General features: G+C 37.6%; 2 protein-coding genes across 3 annotated transcripts; both read right to left on the minus strand.

Moving 5' to 3' along the window:
- Positions 1 to 216: 216 nt before the first annotated feature.
- On the minus strand, positions 217 to 6,710 carry klhl26 (kelch-like family member 26). 2 transcript variants are annotated; one of them, XM_015019415.1, is made up of 3 exons: positions 6,424 to 6,710; positions 4,897 to 5,079; positions 217 to 3,866 (listed from the first exon to the last, which is right to left on the minus strand). In XM_015019415.1, exons 1-3 carry the CDS (start codon positions 6,471 to 6,473, stop codon positions 2,285 to 2,287), a joined length of 1,815 nt encoding a protein of 604 aa, XP_014874901.1. In that variant the 5' UTR covers positions 6,474 to 6,710; the 3' UTR covers positions 217 to 2,284. The 2 variants fall into 2 exon arrangements, with proteins under 2 accessions (XP_014874901.1, XP_014874907.1); XM_015019421.1 differs by lacking the exon at positions 4,897 to 5,079.
- Positions 6,711 to 8,575: 1,865 nt separating this feature from the next.
- Positions 8,576 to 20,133, minus strand: il12rb1 (interleukin 12 receptor subunit beta 1). Its single transcript, XM_015019431.1, has 15 exons — positions 19,988 to 20,133; positions 19,260 to 19,383; positions 17,021 to 17,193; positions 16,819 to 16,949; positions 16,686 to 16,719; positions 14,320 to 14,442; positions 13,888 to 13,964; positions 12,742 to 12,991; positions 12,512 to 12,658; positions 12,272 to 12,370; positions 11,069 to 11,224; positions 10,823 to 10,978; positions 10,613 to 10,682; positions 10,073 to 10,148; positions 8,576 to 9,246 (listed from the first exon to the last, which is right to left on the minus strand). Exons 1-15 carry the CDS (start codon positions 20,082 to 20,084, stop codon positions 8,947 to 8,949), a joined length of 2,013 nt encoding a protein of 670 aa, XP_014874917.1. The 5' UTR covers positions 20,085 to 20,133; the 3' UTR covers positions 8,576 to 8,946.
- Positions 20,134 to 25,353: the final 5,220 nt, after the last annotated feature.

Here is a 25,353-nt window from a genome sequence, read left to right on the forward strand (position 1 = left end):
ATCACAATTAAATACACTCAAGCTTGTGGTTGTAAGTAAGTATGATATGAAAAGAAAGTAATGTAATTTCTTTGCAAAGCACTGCAAATGTGTTATTGTCACATTTCACAAAAAATTGTAAATTAAGTTCTAGACAACTAAAAGAAAACATGATGAAAAAGAATGTTTACCCTATATTCAAAAAAATCAGATTGGTTTCTCTCTAAACCTGAGGTACAGAAGTGTCAGAACATATTTATAAAGCCAATATAGACACAAAAGGTGTACATTTTTAAAACACTATTGACTTTAATAAAGGATTGACATGAAGCTACACAAACTTGTACATTCCCCCTGGAGTACATCAGTTTTCACTGTATTGCACTTTGACAATATAATGTGCTTTGATTGGTACAGGCAGAACAAGACACGCCTAGGCAAGCAGACAGCTGACATTTTTCCACAAAAAAAAAGAAAAAACCCTCCTCACTATCATGGAGGTGGTCAAGTTCAAAAGGGGAAAAAACAAAAGGTTTGCTTCTTAAAGTAAAAACAAATATATAGGTCATGTACAAACACAATATCTCATAATATAGCTTTAAAAGAGCTAAGGATGCAGAAAAATTAAAATGGCAAAGATTAAGTGAACAAGCTTCAAGGAAAGAGAAAAAAAACAATGCAAAACATTGTATTAAGACACAAATAAATTATTCATGTAGCTGCCGCAAGAGGTCTGCAGTTGTGTGTGATTTTAGGTGAGAAAAAGAAACATCCGAAACAGTTTCAGTTCCATTAAACATATCAGAAATCAGAAAGACATTCACATAAAGAGTAAAATCATGTGGAACACATTTTAAACTGTAAATCATCCTATTCTTGTTTTTGTGCCAGCATTTATGTGCTGATATGTAGCTTGTTGATTAGGATATATCTACAGTAACTGACTTAAAGGTAAATTGTTTCAAAAATTAAACAGCATAGCAAATAAAACTTCTGTACAATCAAATTGTCCAACATTTTAAATGCTGATTTTCTAAGGAATGTCATATCTGATGTGCCTTTTGTAATGTAAGCCCTTCATTAGTTTTACAAATTAAAGTAATATTTTTCTCTGAAAATCTACTACAATTTAGCTAATGCTACACCAGTGAACTGGGCTATGATAATACACTTTTTAAATTGCCAAGCATTTAAAAACAGTGTTCCTGCATGTATAAAGATTTCAGACTTAGTCTTATCACCATTTTAAAATATGAAATTCAAACATTCATCATCAATTTATAGCAGGATTCACATATTTTATAAAGAAATAGGATATAAGAAAGAACTAAAGATAGCACATAAGGAATGAAATGTCAGAACAGAAAAGACACAATAAAAGGAATGAACAAAACAAAGGGAGGGTGAATAACAAATGAAAGGAAGGAAAAAAAGAGATAAGGAATAAAAAACACAAAAAATGAAAATGGAGGAAAGAAGAAAGAGAGGGAATAATGAATGACTTAAAGTACAAAAGAAAGAATACAAGGAATGAAGGAATGAATGCAGAATGGGAAGAGACAAGGAGGGAAAGAAGCATGGAAGGAAGCACACACGTAATGAACAAATGTAGGACACGAGAAAGGAAAGGAGGAAAATTATAATGTAGAGAGGTAGAACTAAAAAAGGAAAAGAAGAAAGGACACAGGACAAAGAAGTAAGGGTGCAAGGAAGAGAAGAAAAAAGGAGTGACTTGAGGGTGTAAGTAAACAAGGAACAAAGAAGGCAAAGAAGCACACAAAAAAGAAATTGACATAAGAGAGGGAGGAAAAGAGAAACGAGGGAAATGTGGACAGAAGGAAAGATGGGAGGACACAAAGAAGAAACAAAGAACAGAGGGAAAACAAAACATTTTGACAAAGGAATAAAAAAATAAAGGCTGGAAAGATTTTATTATCTTTTCCATGGTTAACTAGACCAAGGTAATCACATTCTAGCCTTTTCTGCAGGAATTCTGCAATAATTATGATTGGATTAATACATTTTCAGACCTGCATTTACTCTGATTATTAGCTTCTCTAAAACCTTGCCTCTTCAATGAAACCTGATCATCAGCAGTCATAGCTATAATTCCTAAAGCTGAAAGAAAGTTTCTTAAATATACTATATTTAAAAAGTTAACAAGTTTATGTCAACTGAAGACTAAAAAAAGCTAAAAAGACAAACCTTCATCCATATTTTTCAAACATGTTCACACCTTCATTCAATCCATTGGGCAGTAGGAGGGCACACAGAACAATAGTCTTCACAGTTGCAGGTCAGGATCTCAGCGTTGTGTGGTGTTCTGAGGAAGTATAATCGGCGTACTCGCAATGCCAGCAAATGATTCTGGAAAGTGCAGATCCCTTTCCCACTCATCCGTCTCCGTGTTGTAGACTTGAACGATGCTTGTGACATTATTCAGGTGCCAGTTATAACCCCCTATAATGTAGACCTTAGCATCCAGAAGGCAGCAGCCCGCCTCGGACTGCCCTGCTCTCATAGGACTGACAGTCGTCCACTGGTCACTTTCTGGACTGTAATACTCAACAGCCAGCACATCGAAACAGCGGTCCACATGGTCCATGCGGCCACCCAGAGCGTAAACACGTTGTTGGGTGCTGATCATGGCATGCAGCACTCTGGGTTCATTCATGGGGGCTTTGAAGTCCCACTGGTCTGGTACTGGATCATAGCAGTGGAGCGTTTTCTTGTCGTCCAACGAGACCCCGTAACCTCCTGAAATGTACAACTTTTCTCTGCACGAAGTCCCAGCATGGCCCCAAATTCTGCGTTTCAAAGGTTCCACATAAGACCACTCGTTCTTTTTTGGGCAATAACACTCAACAGAAGACAAACTCCCGGATCGATTACGGCCTCCAGTGGCGTATAGTTGTCCCTGCAGGACATTGAGTTGAAACTGGATGCGAGACTCCTGCATGGATTGGATGCGTAGCCACTGGTTAAGATGCGGGTCGTAGCGGAAACAGTTGTCCACGGCCCCCTCCCCACTGCGGTATTGTAAGTGCTGCCCACCGACAATGTACACAAAGTTGTCAAGCACTGCGACGCAGGAATGGCTGCACCCTGTCTCCATTTCTGTCAGCTCTTTGAACTGACGGGAAGCAGCATCAGGAAGGTAGTAAGACTTGGTGCTCACTGTGCGGTCGTTGTCGGTGTAGGGGGTCCCACCGAAGGTGATGAGGGACAACACGTCAGAGCGGATGAGCGTCCGTGAGGACTGCATTTCATGCTGTCGGAAGGGAAGGATCTGGTAATTGAAGGCCTCGAGGAGATATTGGCGGCATAGCACATCCTCCACCATGATGTCCACCGTCTGAACGCTGTCTACCAACTCTGAGGAGAGCATGAGTGGAAAGCGCACGTGGCAGAGGACGCTGCTCGCCTGAGCCCGGCGGGACTCATCATGCTGGAGCCACCTTATGGCAGCGTGGAAGAGGTCGATCTCCTTGCAGTTCTTCAGCTTGTTGCTCTGCAGGAAGAAGATGAGGCGCTCCATAGGAATGTGCAGAAAGTCTTCTTCTTCAGCGATCTGGAGGAAGTGACGAAAGGTGAAGGCATCCACGGACTCTTTAAGGGAAGACAAGCTGAACGTGGTGGCCATCTGCCCAATGTGAAGGCAGGTCTCGACGCTCATTGCAGACTTAAGGAATTCCTCACAGAGCTCCACTACGGGAACCATCTGGAGAAACACAGCAGCCCCCAGAACATCCTGAATACAGTCCAGGTCTAAAGTTACATCTGAACTGTAGGCAAAGTCGATGATATGTTTCAGCCCTCGGGCTGACAAACCCTTTAGCTCAATGGTGTCTTGGTTTGACTCCCTCATGCCTCCTGTAAACATAGCTCTGAAATCAAAAAGAGCACAATACATCACATTATTTACAAGTGTACTTCTGTTTGAAAAAGTTGTATGAGATTCTTCTGAGTCTAGCGTAAACAGTCAGTGAATAAAAAGTAAGAATAAGGTTATCTTTTGGCTTAATTGCCTACCGAGCCTTACAAATGTATTCATACCGTTTGAACAACCACAAAGATCAAGGAGCAGTTTAAAATGGAGCTGTGCTATAAAATAATATCCCAAGATTTGAATGCCACATTGAGCACTGGTTAATCATCATCTGTAAGTAGAAAGAGAGTAGCATAACCACAAACCTGCAAAGACATAGCATTCCATACAAACTAACAGGCTGGGCAAGGAGAATATTATTTAGAAAACCAGCCAAAATGCATATGGAAGAGTTACAGAGATCTACAGATGAGATGGAAAAATGTGATTACAGGGAAACTATACAAATATATTAATTATGGACAACAAAAGCCATTATATCAAAACAAAGCTCAGTTTGCTGACCGCCATGTAGGAGATACAGCAAACATGAAGAATGTGAAGTCAAAGTTTTGGCCTACATTAAAAACTGTGTATGGAAAAGTTACACTGCACATCCACAAACACACCATCCCTACAGTAAAAAATTATATTGGCACTGTTCTGTAGAAAGGCTATGTCTTCAGCAGGGGAAGAGAAGATGCTCAAGGTTAATGGGAAAATGTAACCAGCAACAAGACAAGGTGGAAGAAGCCCTGAGAAAGGCTGCAAAAGACTCGTGACTGGGACGGAGGTTCAGCTTACAGCAAAACAATAACCATAAAAATCCACCCAAAAAAGTTGAAGAGGTAGAAATATTTTTGTAAGGCACTGTAGGCTTTCCTACTGAACATTTTCACCCACCATTAACATTCACTCAATAACTTCTGATAATACATTGAAAACAACACTATTTTACAAGTCATTATTTCCACCCTATTTTTTGCAAGCATCAGCTAAGTGCTTTCGATTGAAAATCCAAATGGACTTAGTGAAATCTCCAGACTAACCTGAAGTAATCACTACAGGCGGCCAGCACTGCTTTATGGACCTGGAAGTGCTCTTCATTGACAGCCAGCACGACATCCAGGAGCTGGCCCTGAGCCCGCAAAACCGACAAGCCCTGGAGAAGAGTGGCACTGTGGCTCGGGGCGGAAAAAGTACAGCGCAGGGTACTATTCTTGTTAGCCATACTGGAAAGAGAAATAGGCCTTGTAACCATCAATAAGCTAGAATGCAATCCCCCCCTTTTCAAATGCAAATTTAATATATTCCTAACAGAAATCTAAGCTGAACTGTTACATCTAGAAGCTGTTATCTGCTGATGAAAACAGGCCAGTGTGTGGATATGTAGTATCCAGTAACATTCTAATGGAAACATAATGTAATTTACTAGTCAAGCAGAGGGGAATGCATTTAGCGTAGAGCTTTTGAATGAGTGAGAATGCATTTGTATGTACAAAGAAAAAAACACTAAAGAGAAAGCCATTTATCTCTCCAGGAACTTTAAATCTTCACATGCTTAAAGGAATTAGAAAGGAAAAACAACAATAAGAGAATAAGGAAATATTGCTCCATCAGTTGCTTGTAAAAACAACATATAAGAGTACAAAAACAGCACTGCACAGTGTCGTCCCAGAACTCTTTTCAGCATCACATCAGATAGAATAAAAATATAAAAATGCATCCATTACACAATGAGGCCTGGGGAAAATATTTATGTTTACAAACATTTACACAAAGTCATCCTAATTGTACAAATCCATAAAGAGATTTCGTTTCTTTCTTTCTGAGTGGAAATATCAAATATTGAGGAAAAATAGAAAAGCAGAGGAGAATGACATTGGATGCAATAATAAGATTAAACCCTTGAAAAATTAAGGTAATAATATCCAATCATTTTAACAGAGTGACCCACCCACAAAAAGTTACTTCTTTCCCTTCATTTTTTACATTCTTATTTTTTAAAGTTTACACTTACACACTGCTTAATCTGAATATTTGATACTGGTAACATGTAAAAATAAAATGCTATTACTACTTTGTTTAAGTTAAGTTAAAGACAACTTGTAAATACTCCCAAAAAAAAGAAGCACTTACTATGAAGTGGGTTTTAATTTTATTGTTTGAGAAATACACTATGATTGTCTATAGCGATATAGACTATCAATTAAGACAACCAAATTTATTCATTAAAAATAAAACATTTGCTCTTTTCATATTCTATCTGAATTCTCAAATTTCTTGTGGTATTGTGATCACTAAAGAAAATTATTATTGTAACTTAAAAAATGTTAACTGCCTTGTGTAAAGTATTATTAATGTAAACGTAATTTAACCTGCTTAAGACATGTTATATATAAAGCTAAAGGAGCCCCAGGGTCTGGAGGCCGAATCACAGCCTCGGTGTTTCCTGACCTGAAGAAGCCGTGCCGCGAGTCACTTCGGAGTACAGCCGGTTCAATGGCCGTGGGGAGACATCGTGGTACCAGATACACACCGCCAACTTACGACACCATGAACTGCAGCTCACTCACCTGTTCTCCGACTGTTTCGGAGTAAAATCGCCACCGTCCGACTCCGCCATCTTCTAGCACATACCAACACGCATAGAGCATTTTTGGGAATGTTATCAGGAAATCATCGGCACGAATGGTTGATTCATTATTGTTTTTGTTTATTTCGTGCAAAGAGCCGTTGGTTATGGAGGACCAAAACTGTACAATTGCCTGTTTGAGGTCCTGCGGTGAAAACAGAAATGACCCGTCCCCCATTGGTGGCTGTTTGAAACACGAATCTCCTCTGTACCGCCGCTACCTGACCACTAGAGGCCGACAGAGTAACGCGCTCCTTCTCCCTAACATGAAAACCCTGGCAACAAATAAGAGATCTCTACTCTTAATGAAAATAGTTTTATTTTGTTCAAGAAACGAATGACTTTATTCAGCAACGGACAACTCTGTATTTGTGAAGAAAATTTTTTGACAGATCAAACTGGGTAAAAATATGCTTGCAAAATATGAAATTACCATGTTGATCTGAATCTGCAATGATCAGTAGATGAATGCTCTTCTGATTGATGCTATGAAAATTACTCTCAAAAAGTTTGAATATTTGCCTTTTAGGTTAAATTTATGGAAAACATAAAGAGTTATTGTTCACAGTAAAGCAGTCATCAGTGTAGGATGTGGCCTAAGGGTATCCACTCTATGCCTTACAGTCACTCTTCCAGTTTCCGTATCTCAGTTGCAACTTACTGATGACACTGTGTATCACTTTAACCTCAGTCGAGACTTTCGTCTGAAAACATCCTGTTTGAAGCCTTGCAATGGCAAGGTAGGGTTGTCAGGTGTTGTCTTGGTCTTGTGATATCAAAATGTATCTCAAAAGCTCAAATAATACCTGAGCTATGATCACAATTCCCAGAGAAATTGAAAAAGAAGGCAGAGAGAAGGAGCAGGCAGTTAAAACCATCTTGTCCATCGATCATAATGGGCAAGAAACATCCTTAACTAGAACGCCTCTGTACCAGACTTTCTAATCATACCGCCAAGCAGAGATTTAAAAAGTGAGGTGCTAACTGAGGACCTGTGAAACATTGTCTCTGCAACATGAAAATAAAGCTGTTAGCACGTCATGACAATCATGAGATTGTCATACATCAACAATCTTCAGTCAGAGGCCTTTGCAGACTAAATTTACAGAAATGTGCAGTTATGAAATTTGTCATTTTTTATACACATATATATATATGCATGAAGGGAAATGGCATTGTTGTTGAGCGCCCTTATATACATATGACTTGCATCCCTTTTTGGGGAACGATACAGAGGCACAATGGGGGTGCAAACCAGAATTGAAACATATAGTGCAAAATTCACTGAAACTTCACAGTTTAAAAAAAAAAATAATAATAATTTAGCTGGAAGCAATTGAAGCTTTACTTGAATGTTTACTGTTATGCTCACGTAGACAAAACTCTATGCTACGTAATGACCACAGATTGTTCACCAGATACATGGCGTCCCGCCTGTGGTCAAAACTGGGAAGTCTTTATCTCGATGTGGTGAAAGATAGACACTTTTAATTTTGGGTTACAGAAGATGCCCTCTGCTGGTTTTGGTCTTTCAAGCTAAGCAATAAGAGACTCTCAAATTCATGTGCACTGCGGTAGAAAATACAAGTAGGTCAGCTCTTTTGTTGTGTGTGTGCAGATAACAGGACATATTCTAGTCTGAATAAGAGAGATCAAAAGCTTTTGTGCCTCTTGTAATGAGTAGTTTGTCCTTGTTTGCTTCTTTTTTTAAGGTCAATAATTTTCTTTTGTTGTGACCACTTCCTGTCATGTAGCTACCTCAAAACATGCTGGAGGTTTACTTTTCTAATTTTTGAGCCATCATGTGCGTTTGTTTTTAACTGCTGTGTGCATTTTTACAATAACCTATAACAAGCCAGACTCTTAACCATCAGAGTAAAAAAATAAGTAAAACTTGATGAATACTTAAAATACAGTGTGATTTTAATAGAGATGAAGACATTATAGCTTTATACTTAGAGTTGTTGCAAAGACGCCCCTCAAGACTGCAATAATTGTAATAATTACTACAACATGTTTAGAAATTAAGTTATAAGATTTGGAAAAGAAAACTACATACGCGTTTGACAATGGAAGAGAAAAGAAAACAAAGATACTGACTACTTGGACTTTAATAGGCAGTAAAAGAAAAATACAATGAAGATATGAAAATGCTACAAACCAGCTCAGGATTTCCCTTCCATCTTTTGAAAAGTGTGAAAAATATTAATGTGCAAAAATGAAGCAGTAGTGAATTATTCTGCTTTCTGATATAATACTGGCACCTTATTGAATTCATGTTGAGTTAGACATCAGTAACTTTCAGAAAATACACACAAAGTAAACGAAAAAGAAATACAAAATTAAATTAAAAAAATCACATTTGTATAAACAGTTTTATTTACAAAGGGAAACATTTGTCAGCAACTCTGTCCAATGCTTGCACAGTCTTGTGCTGTTGAGGCAGTTGAATAGTTAAAGTGACTCAAAGTGATTCTGACTTCACATCAAACACCAAACCATTCCTGTATATCAGCATGGCCAGCTCTGTCTCCACCTGTTCCAGGCCCTTCAAGTCTGCTTTCCTCAAAGTGTCATCTCCTGAGGCAACACTCGATCTCTCATCGTCAGATTCTCCCGAGCAGCACCCGTCCTTCTCCGCCTGCCGCCCTGCCTCATCATCCCATTCGCCCTTCAGGACTGTGGCCTCTGAAACGGGTTTCTGATCTGGAATGAGCCTGTGTAGGGTGACCTCGTGCACTTCCTCTTTCCTCTCCCACATCTCCTGTTATTGGGTCACAACGGCAGAGAACAGAGTCAGTGTTCTGGGGGACAGGAACAACTACAAAGTTTAATTTACGATCATTGGTATCAAAGATGAAAGTAATACCAGTAAATTATACTCAGTAATTTTCATACAGAACTTTTTATCTTTTTTTTTTTTTTTTTTTTTTGGTTCTTGATGTTTTGAACAAGTTTTAAATGGCAATCCTGGGATGCAATACACATTTCTCTTATATAACAATTTGATAGCTCTTATTGTACTTTTGTGTAAGGAAATGTGAATATAATTAGTAGCTGGGCTGTAAGAACCTTTGACTGTATGACTGTATGGCTGGTTTTGGACTGAAAATTCACATTTTATTAAAACAATTTGAATTTTGCATATATCCTTTTTTTAATGCTTTCTTTTCTAAATGCTTTATACAGTTTTATGATGTGACATAATTAATAACATTGTTATATGGATAAATTGAAGTGTGCTATTTTTCCTTGTTTATGATAAGCCAAAAATCTATTTGCTTACCACTTGCTCTGATGTATTTACGTCAAATTTAATTTGTTTGATCCTTAAATAAAAACATGCTTCTGCTTTGTGGGGAAATAAAATGTTAGTAGTTCTTTCACATCATCTTTCTATATGCTTGATAGGGACTTTCCTTCTTGAAACCAATGTTCCCAAATTAGTGCATTTTTAAAATACACTAAAGGTATATTTAAAAATACCTCAAGAGACTAGATGCAGAAATGGTGAAATTTGAGCCAAACAAAGTTTTATATTATATGAAAATATTGTTTAAGAAGAAATCAGTGGAGACGCAGCTTCTTACCTCGCTCTCTGGTGGACGAAGACTGAAGTCTGGCATCACGGGTTTCGGCACAGGAGGGAACACCTTGGTTTTGATTCTAAAACATTACAAGAACAGAAAATGTTTACACAACAGCAACTTGTGAAACCTTGTTTTCAGAAAGCCAGCTGTGAAATAGGACAAACATGATTAGAATCCAGCGTAAACAAAAATAGTACTCATGAATCCTATCGTACGATCAAATTTTATGTGAGCTATTTGGAAAATACAGCTAGATTACAAAAGACATTGAATTGGAGAGTGGAAAATTAAATAAACAATACGACAGCATACGACAAAGGAATATAAATAATCAGAAATTTTAAATAGAGGGTAGCAATATATGACAACCTTTAAAAAAATAAAAACTTAGACTTGTTACATTATTTTAACATGAAATAGGGGGTCTCACAAAACTTAGCTTAGCTGAACTTTTTAACATTTTGTCACTAAACTGCGTATTTGTGAAGAACTTTGACATTGACATTTGATATTATATTTGCAAAAGAAACTCTCACAAACCTCTTTAGGACAACGGTGCAAAATATTGAGAAGAGGAAAAACCCAAGCAACAATCCAAAGCTTATCCACACTAAGGACAAGGACAAAATAGTAGATTAAAAAGCAGAAGGATAAGACATTTACAACTTGAAAATTCACTGTTGTGATTTTAAAGTATGCAGATCTATGCAAAAGCCCATTTTTCGACAGTTGAATTTGCAGGCTTGATACCATTGAAAGGCTTCTCTCGCAGTGTGGTAAAACTCTCCATGGCTACCGGCCCTTCTCCTGTTTGTGTCACTCCGGCCAGGGTGACGTTGTATTTGGTCGCCGGTGTTAAATTTTTCAGATGGTGTTTTGTTGCTGATGCGGATTTGTTGATGCACTCTGTTCAAATGAGACAAAACACAAGCAAATATATTTTCTTTCTCATTACAAATTAAGAGAAACCATTAGATAAAAGACAGTCTTTCAAACCTGGAGGCTTGCTCTGTGAATTTATTTTTACAGTACATAATTTGTAGTGTGTGAGGAAGCCACGGAGGTGCTCATATGAAATTTGTTTCCAGGTTAGATCAGCAGAGTCGTGTGTGTCAGAAACAGTCATGAAGTTCTGTGGCTCTTTGCTTGGCACTGAAACAACAAAAACAACAATAATAACTTGTATATCTATTATTTGTCCTGTCGACTTTGATATTGTGTCCAGGGATAAAACTACGAAGTGGTATTCACTGTAATAGTAACAAAATATGAAAATATGTAATTTGTTCCATAGCATTTCCACTAACTATGCAAAAACAGAGACATACATGGAGACAATTCTTGCAAAAATGTGCAAAAAAAAAAAATCCCATGTAAGAGTTTAAATATGCACAGATATTTTCATGCAAAAAATCATAACTAAGGTTTTACAGACATACAAAACCCGAATTGAAAATTCTCAAAATGATTATTAAACATTTAAGCCAGTGAGAAAAGGGACACCCCATTTTCAGTATAACTGATAAACTATCAGGCTGTTTCTGCCTCTTGTGCTGCACATGCTTAAATGTTATCTGTTAATGATTCCCATTGAAGAGCTTGATGGATAGATTACTGAAGAAATACAGAATCAGAACTAAGTGAGAGCCAGATTGTACCGGTCAAGACTGACCCACTTGATTATAATTTGGTTGTGAAATAGTTTTTGTTAGTAGTGGTACTTGATTACATTTAATATAGTTAATTGCAAAGTCTGTAATTAATTAATCACAATTTAATTGAAAACCATATGTTCTAATTTTAGATACTATGTTCTTTTTTGAGACAAAATATGACAAAAAAAAATTTCTGTTAAGTTTGTTTGATCTGTCTTAATTCAATTTCCAAATCTGTCTTCACCTCGATCAATGGAAAGAGATTGTGATGTTACATGATCAGAACTGATAAACAATTGAATAAATTGCACAAGAGAGTTGAATTTTTCAGGATCATTTATTCTACTTTAGCATAAATACTTAACTACCAAGAAAGAAACAACTAAGTGAAGCGTAACGGCATGGATGACAAATGGGAGTATGAGCTGGTAAAGAAATGATCAATGTTTGAGGAGTATAACAGCACATATGAACAGGAATGTTGACAATGCAGTGTTCCACCTGCATCATATTGAGGTTTATAGTGCTGAGTGCACACACTTACCACCCTCTTTCTTATAGTATAGGCACATTTTCCTCGTTTGTGGTTTGCCATCCTGACATTTGTGTTCAAAGTAAAGGTAGCGTGTGTAGTCCTTCATGTCTGTAACGGAAACAGAACAGGTGCTTCAGCTGTCTGGGGAGCCACATTTGATCATTTTCATCATGGAAGAGCAAAACTGCAAAAATTACATAGGTAGATGTGATATAAAACATAGTGCAGAAACCATTATATCCAACTTACTGTCTTTGATTTCCTTTCTTTTGTTTGTTGTGTTCTCTGACGTTAAACACCAAACTCTTTCTGGTATCAAATCTGCATCTTGGAGCTCGTAAAACTCAAGGCACACGTGTTTCTTTAATTTCTTATCCAGCATTGTTTCATCACAAGCTACGAGCGAGGAAAGGTATGAAAACACTTGTGGTTGACATGAGGAAATAAACATGTTCATGCACACAGTCTGTAGGACCTACTTTTTAAATCTGGGGCAGAAGCAGCTGGCACATGCACGACTGCTGGAGGAGACAACCCTGCCGCGTTTCTGGCAATAACAGTGATGTTGGCGGCTGAGTATGACACATAAACAGTGTGTCTGTTCAGCTTGATATTGTGACTCTTCTTCTTCCTCGTCCCCCCTACAGTGTTACAGGGACACCTTAGGAAGGATTGTGTGACGTCTACGATATAAGTCACCCCTGTCACGGCTGCTGCCTGGGGCATCCGCTGATGAGACGAACAGAGATTGAATTATTTACAGAAACAAATGGAAACTCCCCACCTCCCTCTGCACAGTAGTGCAGCATAAAAACACAAAGGAGAGCTAGTGACTTAGAAAATCTGTTGATGGTTTTGGGGAATTCTCTAAAAAGTTGCATGTAATGTGCAGAAGGTATCTGAAAGTACTTGAATCAGACAGGTTTCTTAAAAAAAAAAATTGTTATGCATGATAAAAAATAAGCCACAAGCTGAAAGAGTAAGACAGACAGGATGGAGCAACAGAGCAAGGCTTCCAGACTGGTGAAGAATATGTACTGTGAATGACTTGTGTTTCACCCGTTAACTGTTTGCCACAATATTTTGCCGCTCTATGAGTCAGAGTGGAAACACAGAGGAAACAAATCTCAGTTTGTGCTGAAGTGAAAGGCTGGGATCTACAGTTTAATAGCCTGGAGTTATTTAGAATTTCTTCATATTTGACTTTCAAGGAGCTGGAAGGACTTGCAGACCTCAAAGTTAGTATTTTAATCCCCGAATCATTTGGTTTCTAAAAGACCTTATGCTACTCGCCTGAAGTAACACAGACCCAGTTTGTTACAAATTTGTTAAACCCATGACCCAAAGACACAATATGACTGATAAATAGTACTTTAAAAGTAATATTAATATGTGTGATGCAAAAATTTGAACACAAAATTGTGTCCAGTTCTGCCAAAATGTATACTATTTCAGTAACATGTAAGTATTACCAGATAAAGCATGCACAGGAGAACATGCAAACTCCAAGCAGAAAGACCGGGAATCAAACCCAGAACCTTCTTGCTGCAAGGCAATAGCCCTACCAACTGCACCACTGTGCAGCCATTATGTAACAAAATATCCAGTAAATTAAACTTACTTACCTCCCAAGTCAGGTTGACTTGTCGAGTGCCATTTAAGAGTGTTGTTGTGCTCCGAACTAAAGGAGGTTGTTCAAATTCTGTTGGAAAAATAATAATAATAAAAATATTTTTTACACATTTTTGTTTTAGTCAGACCGAAATTGTATTTTTAAAGCACTCTGTCTTTTTTATTTACTTTCACAAATACAGACACAGTCTTTACATTGTTTACAAAGATAATATAACCATTGAAATTTTGAGGTTAGATTAATGGTTATAGCTCATTTTATATCTACAGAAAAGTTCTGTCTTTGTGGGTACAGTTGCATGCACTTGTGCAGTTTCAATGAGTAAGCATGATTTTTGTGTGTACCTTGTAGGATTTAAAAGCTTACATGTATGCTTATAGTTTTAAGCTGTACTAAAAGAAAGCAGGGAATTACATTGGTTTACCTGCAGGAACCATCACAACTGGTGACCAGTCGCTCCACAGCGGGTTTGCAGCCTGGATGGACCTCTGTCTGATTTGAACCTGGTAAGCTGTATTCTTCAGAAGATTCACAACAAGGAGTATTTCTGTTTCAATAAAAATAAATTAACTGTTATCTGAAATCTTTTTGTTTACCCATCCATTTTCTATATCTGCTCCTCTGTGCATCCGATCTGCATAAATACACCGCTTGGTGCCTATCTCCATTAAGCGATTAAACGAGATGCGGGTTACACCATGGACAAGTTCCCAGTGCAGTCCAGGGTAACACACAGTTTCCATTCACTCCCCAACTGTTCCTCACTGCCTATGATTACATTTTTGGTTCCTGTATCGCTCTCCACTCCTTTCTCGTCATATTTATAGCTGTTGTGCCACAAACCAAGTTTTGTACGTTGTTCCGTTTTTCTTTGTTAAACTGTTCAGGACGAACTGTCAGATTTCCTGTGCCTTGGTCCAAGCTCAACACCACTAAGCATGACACCATGAAGAAAGAAACCAGAATGCAAACCTGAGACCTCAAGCTGCAAGGCAACGGTTCTAACATACATTATAGTTTCCTCATTATAGTTACATGCAAAATTCAGATATCTGAATTTTGCATGTAAGTTATTAGTCCATATGCAATAGGAGTGCACATCTCAGATGAAAGATAATAACACACCAAAGATATAATGGATGACTGATTAATCATACGTCTTTCTTATTGTACAAACATGAAACCCCTGGGGAAAAACAGGAATCGTTTTTTTCAGAGCTGCACATTACATGGTGATTTTTGTCTTATGTTTGCTCTACTTGAACTTAAAAAAATATGCAGATTTTTTTTGTGAAGGTGTCCAGAGAAATGAATCATGCAACTTTAGCCAACCTTAAATGAGAACACACAACCCTGCTGAACAGCAACTAGGTTTCTAAATGAAGAGCTTACCACACCCTAGTACCTTCAGTCACACACATAAAGAGCAATACTGAACTTCAAAAGAAAAACAACCCACAAACCATGCAAACAAAACATGAAACCTAGACGTGGAAAGAAAAACCATGCCCTGAATAGGGTCAGAACATCAACATCAACTAAAATATCAACCAATCACCAAGATCTCAACATTGTAATTATTAATGATGTGCATTAGTTTCTACAAATTATAACAATTTTGATTATTAAATAATACCAAATTGATATTTCAAGAGTTTTAATAAAATATGTTGCTATGTGAAGCTGTGAATTAAATAGGATTGCAGCTGTAGAGGATGGTGTAATTTACAGTGGTTTTAATATTGGTGCTTATTTCAAGCAATCAGATTTGGGTTTGACTGAGTAATTGATGTTGAACTGATTTTGAGACTGTGAAGGAGGGGAAGATATTGAACAAATTATCATCCATCATGGACAACCTGGACCAATGCTGGCTCCACATACAGAACGCCTTTCCTTCCACATGCAATCATCTTAAACAAAGACTCAGTCTGATTATTACCGGTGACTTGTTATTGGTATTGTTCCACATACACAAGATTTTGCATGGGAATTTTAAAGGAACATGTTTCTGTTGAGCTTATTGTCTGTTTCCTTTATGTGATGCTGCCGCTGCTGCCAAATATCACTATACTTTAACTTACTAACAGGCTTTCTCCAGGATTGTGAATTTGCACATTTTGTTTGTATGGATTTGTATTTCTAAAGATGTCTATATTGTTTTATGACAGGTGTTTACGTATGTTTGCTAGTTTTCTGCCTTTAGGCATCTGGCCTAAAGGTATCTACCTTCTCCATCTATCTGATTTGAACATGGTAAGCTGCATTCTTGTAAAAACAAGGAGTTTTTCTGTTTCAATAAAAAATAAATTAACTATTATTTGAATCTTTTTATTTACCCATCAATTTCTAAACAAAATGGATGGACTACATTCAGCTACATTAAAGCTGCAGTAGGTAACTTTTATCAAGAATATATTTTTTAAAATATTTGTAAAAAGTATTGCTATGTCATGACAGCATAGTATGAGACAGATAATCAATGAAAACATGGAGCTCCTCTTCTGCCTCCCTGTGGTCCTACAACACTCTGCAGAATTACACCACTTGGTCAGAAGCAACCAATGAGAGGCAGGAGGAGGGCCTTAGCGCTGTCAATCATGTTCAGAGTTTGAACCTTCTTGCTGAAAGGCTACAGAGCTACCATCTACTATGCCCAGGCAATTTTACATTTTAATATCAAACATGCAGTGTTTTCAGAGCAGGAAAAGGAAACAAGAATATAGGCAGAAATCCAGAGATTCACATATAATTTGAAAGACATAACTGAAGGAATATTTGTGCACTCACGCATAGGAGCTTTATTGGTAGTATTCATTAGTCTCTGTAAGAAAATGTCAACATAAATTAGCATTAATCAATAGGTAGCTTAAAAGAAATTTAAAAACATAAGAACTTGTAAAGAAACAGCAATGAACCTTACTTTTTCCCATGATTCTGTGTGATCTTTCCTGAACCAGACCTCAGCTACAGATGGATATTTAGACTCCCAACTCAAGCTGAGATCGTTTCTCAACCAGGACACATTTATATTTTGTGGTGGTTCATATTTAACTGCAGAGAAAAACAACTGTTAAACATTTTGTGAAAACATATGGTTGAGTGTTGTTTGGTGCATCCAGTACCTGTATGTTGCAATATTCCAGACCATATAGGTGAGGTGCAGATAGATTTTCCAGCACGAGCCTTCACCCACATGTCAACTCTTAAAGTAACTATCAGTCTTTCCTCACCGAGCTCTATGTGGTTCTCCTTAATGTCTCCAATTTTTTCATTATTGGGAATTTCAGAACTGTCACTAGCAAGAAAAATGGAGATGTAAAAATGATCAAATTAAATACATGTTTGTAAAATGAGTAAATACAACTTGCCATACTAAAACCACAATTTGATCTATATACACACTTTTTATTCGCATGAACTTTATTTTACTGTAATTCTCATCAACATCATATGTAGGAAACAGTTATATGTGTTAAACTTGTGCAGTTCTTGTTCATTTAAACTACACTTAGTGTGAGAAACATAGCACTAGTTCTTTCATGGTTCTCAAACCACAGTGGACTTCGGCCTGTTAATGATTCACTATTTGTTGATTGTTCTGTCTACAATAGTCCATATTATTTGTGGAAAGCCGACCCAATCATAACTTTTTGTGTGTACCTACAATGTTCTATTCTTTGTCTCTTTTTGATTAGTTTTGCCTGTTTCCGGTCTATGTTTAATCCTCTTCAGCTCCTCTTGTGCTGTCATTCTCTTGCCTTCATTCTCTCTGTCTGGCCTCGAATCTTAGCAGAAGTCTTTTACTAATAAGCCACCTGGCCCTTGTCAGTAATAAAACTCCCTAGTGATGTAGCTTCTCTCTTTCCTTAAAGCTTTTCTTCTGTTTTCTTGCCCTGGCTTCCTGTGAGGTCCTCTGCTTCTCTTTGGTCTACCTGTCCGCATTGAGGACACCAGTGCAACCAGCAGTGTTGTGCATCGGTATCCGACGCATTGCACTCTCCACATGAGGTGGGTCTAGCTGATCTTTTACACCTTCTCCAAGAGATCGGGCTGTGGCCTGCACTTCTCCTCTTCCTCTTCGCTGTCATTTCCAAGATTCACAACTAGTGTCATGTATCAAAACCATAACACCCATCAGACCATCAGACGCCCCGCCTGCAGCGGCCCCAACAGATCTCAAGGCAGCAGCAGAAGTTACTCAGCTCTCTCCTGCAGCAGCAGAAGCTGAAATTGCTGCTGCTATCCTCCTCTCTGACAGCCTAGCTCTTTCTGGGCTCCTCCAAGGATGTCTCTGGCTTCAGTGCCAGCCTCCTGAGCACCTGAATGGGCTCCAGACACACCAACTGTTCCAGCCTACAGAGCTCCTCCATGGGTCCCTGTCTTACAATGCTCCTTGGGCCTCCAGTATTGTCTACCCAAATGTTCCTCCGCCTTCGTCGCCAGACATCATCTGGGTTCTTCCGCCTTCAGGATCGGTCTTCAGAATCCTCAGTCACCGTCGTCGAATTCTGGATTCTACTACTCCACTGTTGCTGGCCTCAAAGCTCCTGCGATGCTAGCTTTCAGTCTCCAAGCATTTGCAAAATCTCCCTCCTGTGTTGCTCAGCTTCTGCTGATGGCCTCCTGACTTGCTGCCCAGACAGCCTCTGCTCTCCTGACCTCCTATCATAATGATCTCAAACTTCCAAGCTTCTGCACCACAGTCTTCCAGAACTCCAGCGCTCAATGCAATTTTTTTTAACCAAGTTGAATAATGAACTGAACGTGATTGCATTGTTTGATAGCTAGGATTGATTGGAAATTGTAAGGTGCCAAAATGTTTTTTTTTTTTTTTTATATACACAGGTACTGCTGATGATCTTATCATCAAGAGTCGTTGTCAGACCCACCTTAATCCTACGGAAACAGCAAGAGTGCACTTATTTTTTTATGACTGTTTGTATTATTCTTCTTATCCATTCAGTACTGTTGCTTTTATCATGTGGCATTTCATGACCCTATAGTTCACTCTACAGATAACCACTGGCTAAGATTAACCTCAGAGCTGCAACATAAAATAATAAACCGTTTTTTTTTCAGTATAAAACATCACACAAAGGACAAATCATTTGCACCAATTTAGCAATCATTTAGTATGTTTTGATAAATAAAGCATTCAGTCTATTCATGGTAAACCCTCCTGATGACATTTAAATCTGCAGTATTACAGCTTCGCTTTCCTACTAGAGGAAATGGTGACCTGTCTCCTGCCTGCTTAGTCCCTAGAGAGAACTGAAAGGAGTTTATCTACATGCTGCTCAACTTTTCTTTTAGGAGTTCTGTTTGCAAAATCTGCCTCTTCAAACACTGAGCAGTACTCACTTAAAGTACAAGTCAAATGTCACGTCTGTTTCATTGGTGTTGAAATCCCATTCACAGATGTAAACATTCTTGTCTTCATCTTGTCGGAAGCACAGAGGACTGGAAGGAGCTTCACATGCTGACCCTTAGGAGAAAGCAGTGTTACACATCTATTTAGGTCAAGAAATTATATATTTGAGCAAACAAAAAAATGATCAGTTTGATTAAATGGAATGTTTTTGTTTTTGTTTTTTTCCTTTGCAGCTGTTAAGCCAAATTATTCAATAAATGGATTTCCTTACACTCCCCCTTGGGGGTTTGCTGTAGATTTTTCTGCAATTGTGTTTCTTTTCCCTTTTCTTTTTTAGGCACATCCACTTGAACACTTTTGTGGCATAACATTCACCATAAAATATATATATATGTATATTTTCCTCTTCCAAGGAGAGTTTGAAGTGAATTTGAACAGAAATCTGAAAGTAACTTTAAACTAGCATATGAATAACAGGTTAGGTATCGATTTGAATTTGATCAGTAGGTCTTCGCTGAGGCAGCCCAGACAGCGCTGAGCGGATGTCACCTGCTAGTGCAAACCACATAATGCTGATAAGCTAACCAATGTTCTGCGGCTGATCTATACTTTTAGTAGATTTGTCACTTTCATTTGAAAGATTATTATCTAGAAATCATTTTGCTGTCAGTAAAAGTTTAACAATGGCTCCTTAGAGACAATAAAATGACGAGTTTACCTGTGCTGATTGTTGCAAGGAGCAGAAATATCACGTATCCATTTAGTGAACTCAAGTGCTGAAAAGTTTCCATGAGGTAAAGTAGAAAGATGATCATAACTGAGTGTAGGAGAGCCCATGAAGCCAACCTGTGTTCGAGTAACTGGTTTGTGTTTCCCAGAAACGTCACATTTTCACATCTCAACTTATATGAGTTAGAGCAAAACCACAACCAGTCAGGGGTGGGGGGAGCTTGTGTTCGTCACCCTTGCAGACAACCATTGCAGTGACTCTTTGAAGTCTTTTCTTGATTTTTTTTTTTCTATGCTCATTTCCCTACAATTATTCTTCTGTTTACGCTTACCATCAATAGTGGCGCAATAATTGGGGAAACTACAGTAGAGGATTATAGACACCTACATGTAGCGCGATGTGTCAGAATAGAGAGCTGCTTGCACACCTAATTAAGTTATTAAAGGGAGGGGAAAAGTACCAAGTTTTCTCACTTTGGGTAAGAATCTGAGAAACTGTATAAATCATCTAGGTCAAAGAGTTTTTGGCTTCATGATTTCAGTTATTTTAACGCTTGTTTTCTTCATCAGACAGTGCTGTCAGGGACAAGTGTGCCATTTTTCCTCTTTTGCTGACAAGAATCATTGAAAAAGAACAGAATGTTCAAAACTACATCAGTAACAAAGTACGCCAACTTGGAAAAGAAACAATATAAGGAAACAATATAAAAGGGTTTTATTATGTTATGCAAAGTGCTAAATGGGTTTTCTGGCAATCTCAGTTAACTGAAAAATAAGATTTGGCATAAGAGTCAACAAAAGTCATTTCATGCAACACAGTTTCAGTGTCCTAAAACATGGAGAAGCGTGGTTTGAAGAGATTCTGATTGTCACTTCCTTTCGTTAGAACTGATGCATTGTGCAGACCACCACCTTTTCTCTGCATCCTGTCTGCTGAGTGACAGAGGCTCCCTTGCAGGGAATGTATCGCACTGCAACAAGCAAAGAAAATTGCACAGCTTATTTGAAGGAAAGCTAAAGACAAAGCATTTTAAATGTATGAAAGTATGACAGTAGAATGTTTGCTCTCGCAGAAACTAAGCTGTGCAAAAGTGGCGAAGAGGAACCATTTTCGAGACAATATTTTTGAGTTAAAAATCTCTAGAAGATAGTTAATAAAATTACCTTTAGTTGTTTTTTAATAGCTTCAAAATTGGATAGGACATATCTTCCATTTTAACATTTTACTTCTTAGTTATTCATCCAAAATGTCAGTTTTATTATCTGCCAACTTGTCATCTCATGTTTTGATGCTTTATATAAGTATCAAAACATTTATTATTTGAGGGATGCAAAGATCTCTCCCATATTTGACCAGTCAAGAAAAACTTATGCTTCTTAATTATGTTCTTCTACTGCTGACCAACGTTAAATATAGTGCAGTAAAATACTCATCTGTACTTTGGAGTACTGAATTTTTAGGAACCTTTTTTATTGTACATTTTATTATTTTATTGTATTTGTTATATTCTTTATGTACATTGGACTTTGAGTCTGTAATAAAATCTATCTATCTATCTATCTATCTATCTATCTATCTATCTATCTATCTATCTATCTATCTATCTATCTATCTATCTATCTATCTATCTATCTATCTATGCCTGGATCTTGGTTTCTTGAGTTGGTTTTGGGTTTTTGTTACTTTCTGTGCTCCTTAGTTAGTTTTCTTTGATTAAATCAACCATGTTTCTGTTATGCTTTGGTTCAGTCCTTCCTTAGTGTTTCTTGTTTATAATTGTTTTTGTGTCTAGTTGTTTCTTGTTTCTCTAGTTTTATTATGTTTCTTAGGTCTAGTTATTCTTTAGTGTTAGATTCGTTTCCCAAAGCCTTGTGTACTCTCCCTTGCCCCCTGTGGCACTTTTTCTGTCTCTCCCCTCACGCCTGCAGCCCAGGTCCATAGTGCCTCACTCCCAGTACTTTAACAAATCTGTCACACTCCTTTTGGGTCCTGTTATAACCTATTATCTCCCTGCAGTTTCTGTGTTGTTCTTTATTTCCTGGGTTTCTGTGATTTTTGTTCTCCTCGGGCTCACTGCATTGTCTGTGTCTCCATGTTATTTTTTTAGGAGGGGGGTTGTAAGTTTTTGTTCTTTATTTTTTCATGAAATTCTTCTACATAATTCATGCTCCCAGCTCTGCATTTTGGTCCACCAACAAATTTGCAATTCATGTGCCATAAGACATCAGTAAATGTCACGGACAATGTCATGAGCTTCACTTGAAATTGTTCAAACTGTAATATTAATGCTTCAGCATTGTATGTTGCTGGTGTCTGTATGCCTTTGATGTGATGTATAACCCAGATCTTTGTTGTTTGTGTGAGCTGCAGCTTGACAAATGTTAAAAATATCCGGAAGCCAAAACCATCACAGTACCTCTGATGTGACTGGTCTACACCTAGAGTCTGTTTACTCATAACACTTGTCACTTAGTGGCGGCTGACAACTTGTCAGTTTCGTTTGCTGTTTCTAACTGGTCATACTGAGGCAACATTTAGTGTCAGCTAATATATTACACATAGAAAATTTTGCATTTTTTATGTGTGATTTCTGTGTAACAAATAGTTTCACAGTAGAACTGCTGCTTTGCAGGAAGGAGGTTCTAGTTCTAATTTCTTAATCCTGTATACGTATGCCGTGTGTGTCTCCAGCCTAAAATCGGTCCATAATGAATCCTGCCTCTTGGCCTCTGGAGATAGACACCAGTCCCTTGAACCTTGCAAGAATAAAGCAAATATAACAAACTCAATGGATGAACATGTGGGAGATCGCACCTCAAAATGTTTAAACCTCAACAGACAGTTTCTACAATTAGTCTCTTACTGAAGAGAATTGCTATATAACTTAAACTGACGCCATTTTAGCTTTCAAAATATCAAGAGAGAGAACTGAGGCATAGTAATGAACAAATAAAACAAGTAAGTTCATAGACTGTGGCAATGATGAAGAAAAATGAAAACACAATTGAAATGATCAACTAAGAAGGAAGGACAAACTCTGATCTAAGAGACCTCAAAGGGTCACGACATAAGGCATTCTTCCCAGTTCTAGCTTTGGTGGTTCTTGTCCTGGAAGCGGACAGATCAAAGTTGGTTCTGAACTTTTTGTTTTATTCAAATCTTCTTCTTCAGATTATGTTTAGGCATGAAAATCCAGAATTTTATGTTCCAAAGCCTCTTTCCCATGATGTCCTTGTAGTCTTTTACGTAGTTTAATCATTGTTCTTAAGATCTTCCTAGGTATTAACTCATCCTTCATAGACATTTGTATTTAAACAGTAATTAGAGTTAGTCCCATTGTCCTTCAGATTTAGAGAAAAAAATAATAATTGCATTGCTTGTTTATTACCAGTTTAATTATTTTAATACAAATGAGCATTGATTCTAAATAAATACTAACTCAGAGAAAAATACTAAAATGTCCTAAAAATACTATCAACATTAAAATGTTCCGGCTGGCACAAAGTAGTTTCATGCACACAGTTATCTACTGATTGCTCAAACCCTCTCCAGATAACCCCACTTAGAAAAGGCACTGTATTTTTAAGCAACTGAACATCCAACATATTGGAATTGACACAATGCTTACATTTATTTGTATAGGTTCAACAAGAAAATACAATAGTCTATTGTTCTTGGTGTGATTTGTAGACCACAAAGTGTTATTGCCAGAATTTGTGCTTACGGTAAGGTAGAAGCCATTTGAGGAGCTTCTGGGATTTAACGAACGTCAGCTCACATTGTGATGTGTGAAGTGGCATCTTCCTGTGACTCTTCCCCAAACTGGATCCTCATTCTGTTCCCCATTTCCCGGCCATGAAGTTTCACACCCGGTGATTCTACATGTTTGTTTTAAAAAAGTTGCTTGTAAAAATAGAAACCGTTTAACTGACCAGATAACCCACAGTTTCAGTGATACTTCTGAGAAACTGAAAATATAGTGGTGAAGGTGGCAGGGATGTGTGTGTATCAGTGGGGTGGAAAAAAACTCTGGTGATGTTGGACAGTTTCAAGCAGCATTTTATAGTTTCTAAAATATAAAGCACTATGCTATTTCTACTGCTGTACTGATTTACTTTGAATTAAAAAAAAAATGTTTTGGAAGGCTTTGCATATTATTGTTCTAGTTCGAAAAAAAAAATCAACCTGAACTGATTATATGAATTAAGTGGAGTCATGTGGGGTAGTTAGTAGTAGTAAGTGTCCTACAGTTTTGCACTGATCAAAGAGATTTCATTTGAAAGAATCTTAAAGAGACGTTTTTAGTTAGAGTCTCAGCAGCAGATCAGAATAGAGGTTACATGTTTGATGCACTCAGAGGAGCAGTTGACAGCTTGTGTTAGCTGTATATTCAACATTAGATGTTTCATGTAATTGCAGTTGGGTTCATGCTGATTTTGTCAAAAGAAGAGCTTTGAAGAGAGAGACTGTATTTGAGGAGTCAAACTCAGAATTTCAAACAGCTCCTTTAAATAGGGGTTGTTCTCTTGGAAATAATTCATCCAAATGCATTATTTTATCAGGCAATTATATTTTACTTACTCTAGTTGGAACCATTTTGAAAACGTTAACCACAGGTTACTGCTAAAGTTAAGAAAAATCATACATATATTCTCTTTCTCTCCTGTCCTTTTCTCCATAATGGTATTCCCACAGCATGATACTACCCCCTACTGTGTCTCCCACAAGGTTCATGGGAAACTGCAAATTACTTTTTATGGTTTCATCTAAAAACATACCTTTTCTTCTTCCGACACTTCCATAAATAACAGTTTTGCAAAGTGAAGAAAGTAATATTTTCCTCTGTCAACAGTTTTTCCAATCATTCTCCTCCCTCGGAGTTACCGCAGGCATCTTGGCTGCATCCTATATTAATGCTTTTCTAGCCTGGCCTGTATAGGATGGATATGTCTCAGTAGGTTTTTGTTCCAGTTTTGAATGATGAGCAGATATAACCAAACCTTATGTTATTCCTCCACATTCTAATGTTGATTTAAACTTTTTCACATCTTTATTTCTGACCAGTCAGCTGTGTTCCTTAGTCCAGTGTTTCCCAACCCTGATCCTCAAGGCAAAATGACCTGCATGTTTTAGATATTCCCCTGCTTCAGCACACCCATTCAGATGATTGGATTTCAGCAAAAGCCTGTTAATCAGCCATCAACTGAAATCATATGTGCTGAAGCAGCAAAATGCCTAAAACATGCAGGGCAGAGAACCAGGATTGAAAAACACTGTCCTAGTTTATAAATGCCCTTTCTCCTATAAGTTAAATTTGCTTTAACTTCATGGTGCATGCCAAGAGAGAGTTTAGA

The sequence above is a fragment of the Poecilia latipinna genome, unplaced genomic scaffold (genome assembly GCF_001443285.1).
Source record: "Poecilia latipinna isolate Pla-1442-1.1 unplaced genomic scaffold, P_latipinna-1.0 Scaffold81, whole genome shotgun sequence".
NCBI lineage: Eukaryota > Metazoa > Chordata > Actinopteri > Cyprinodontiformes > Poeciliidae > Poecilia > Poecilia latipinna.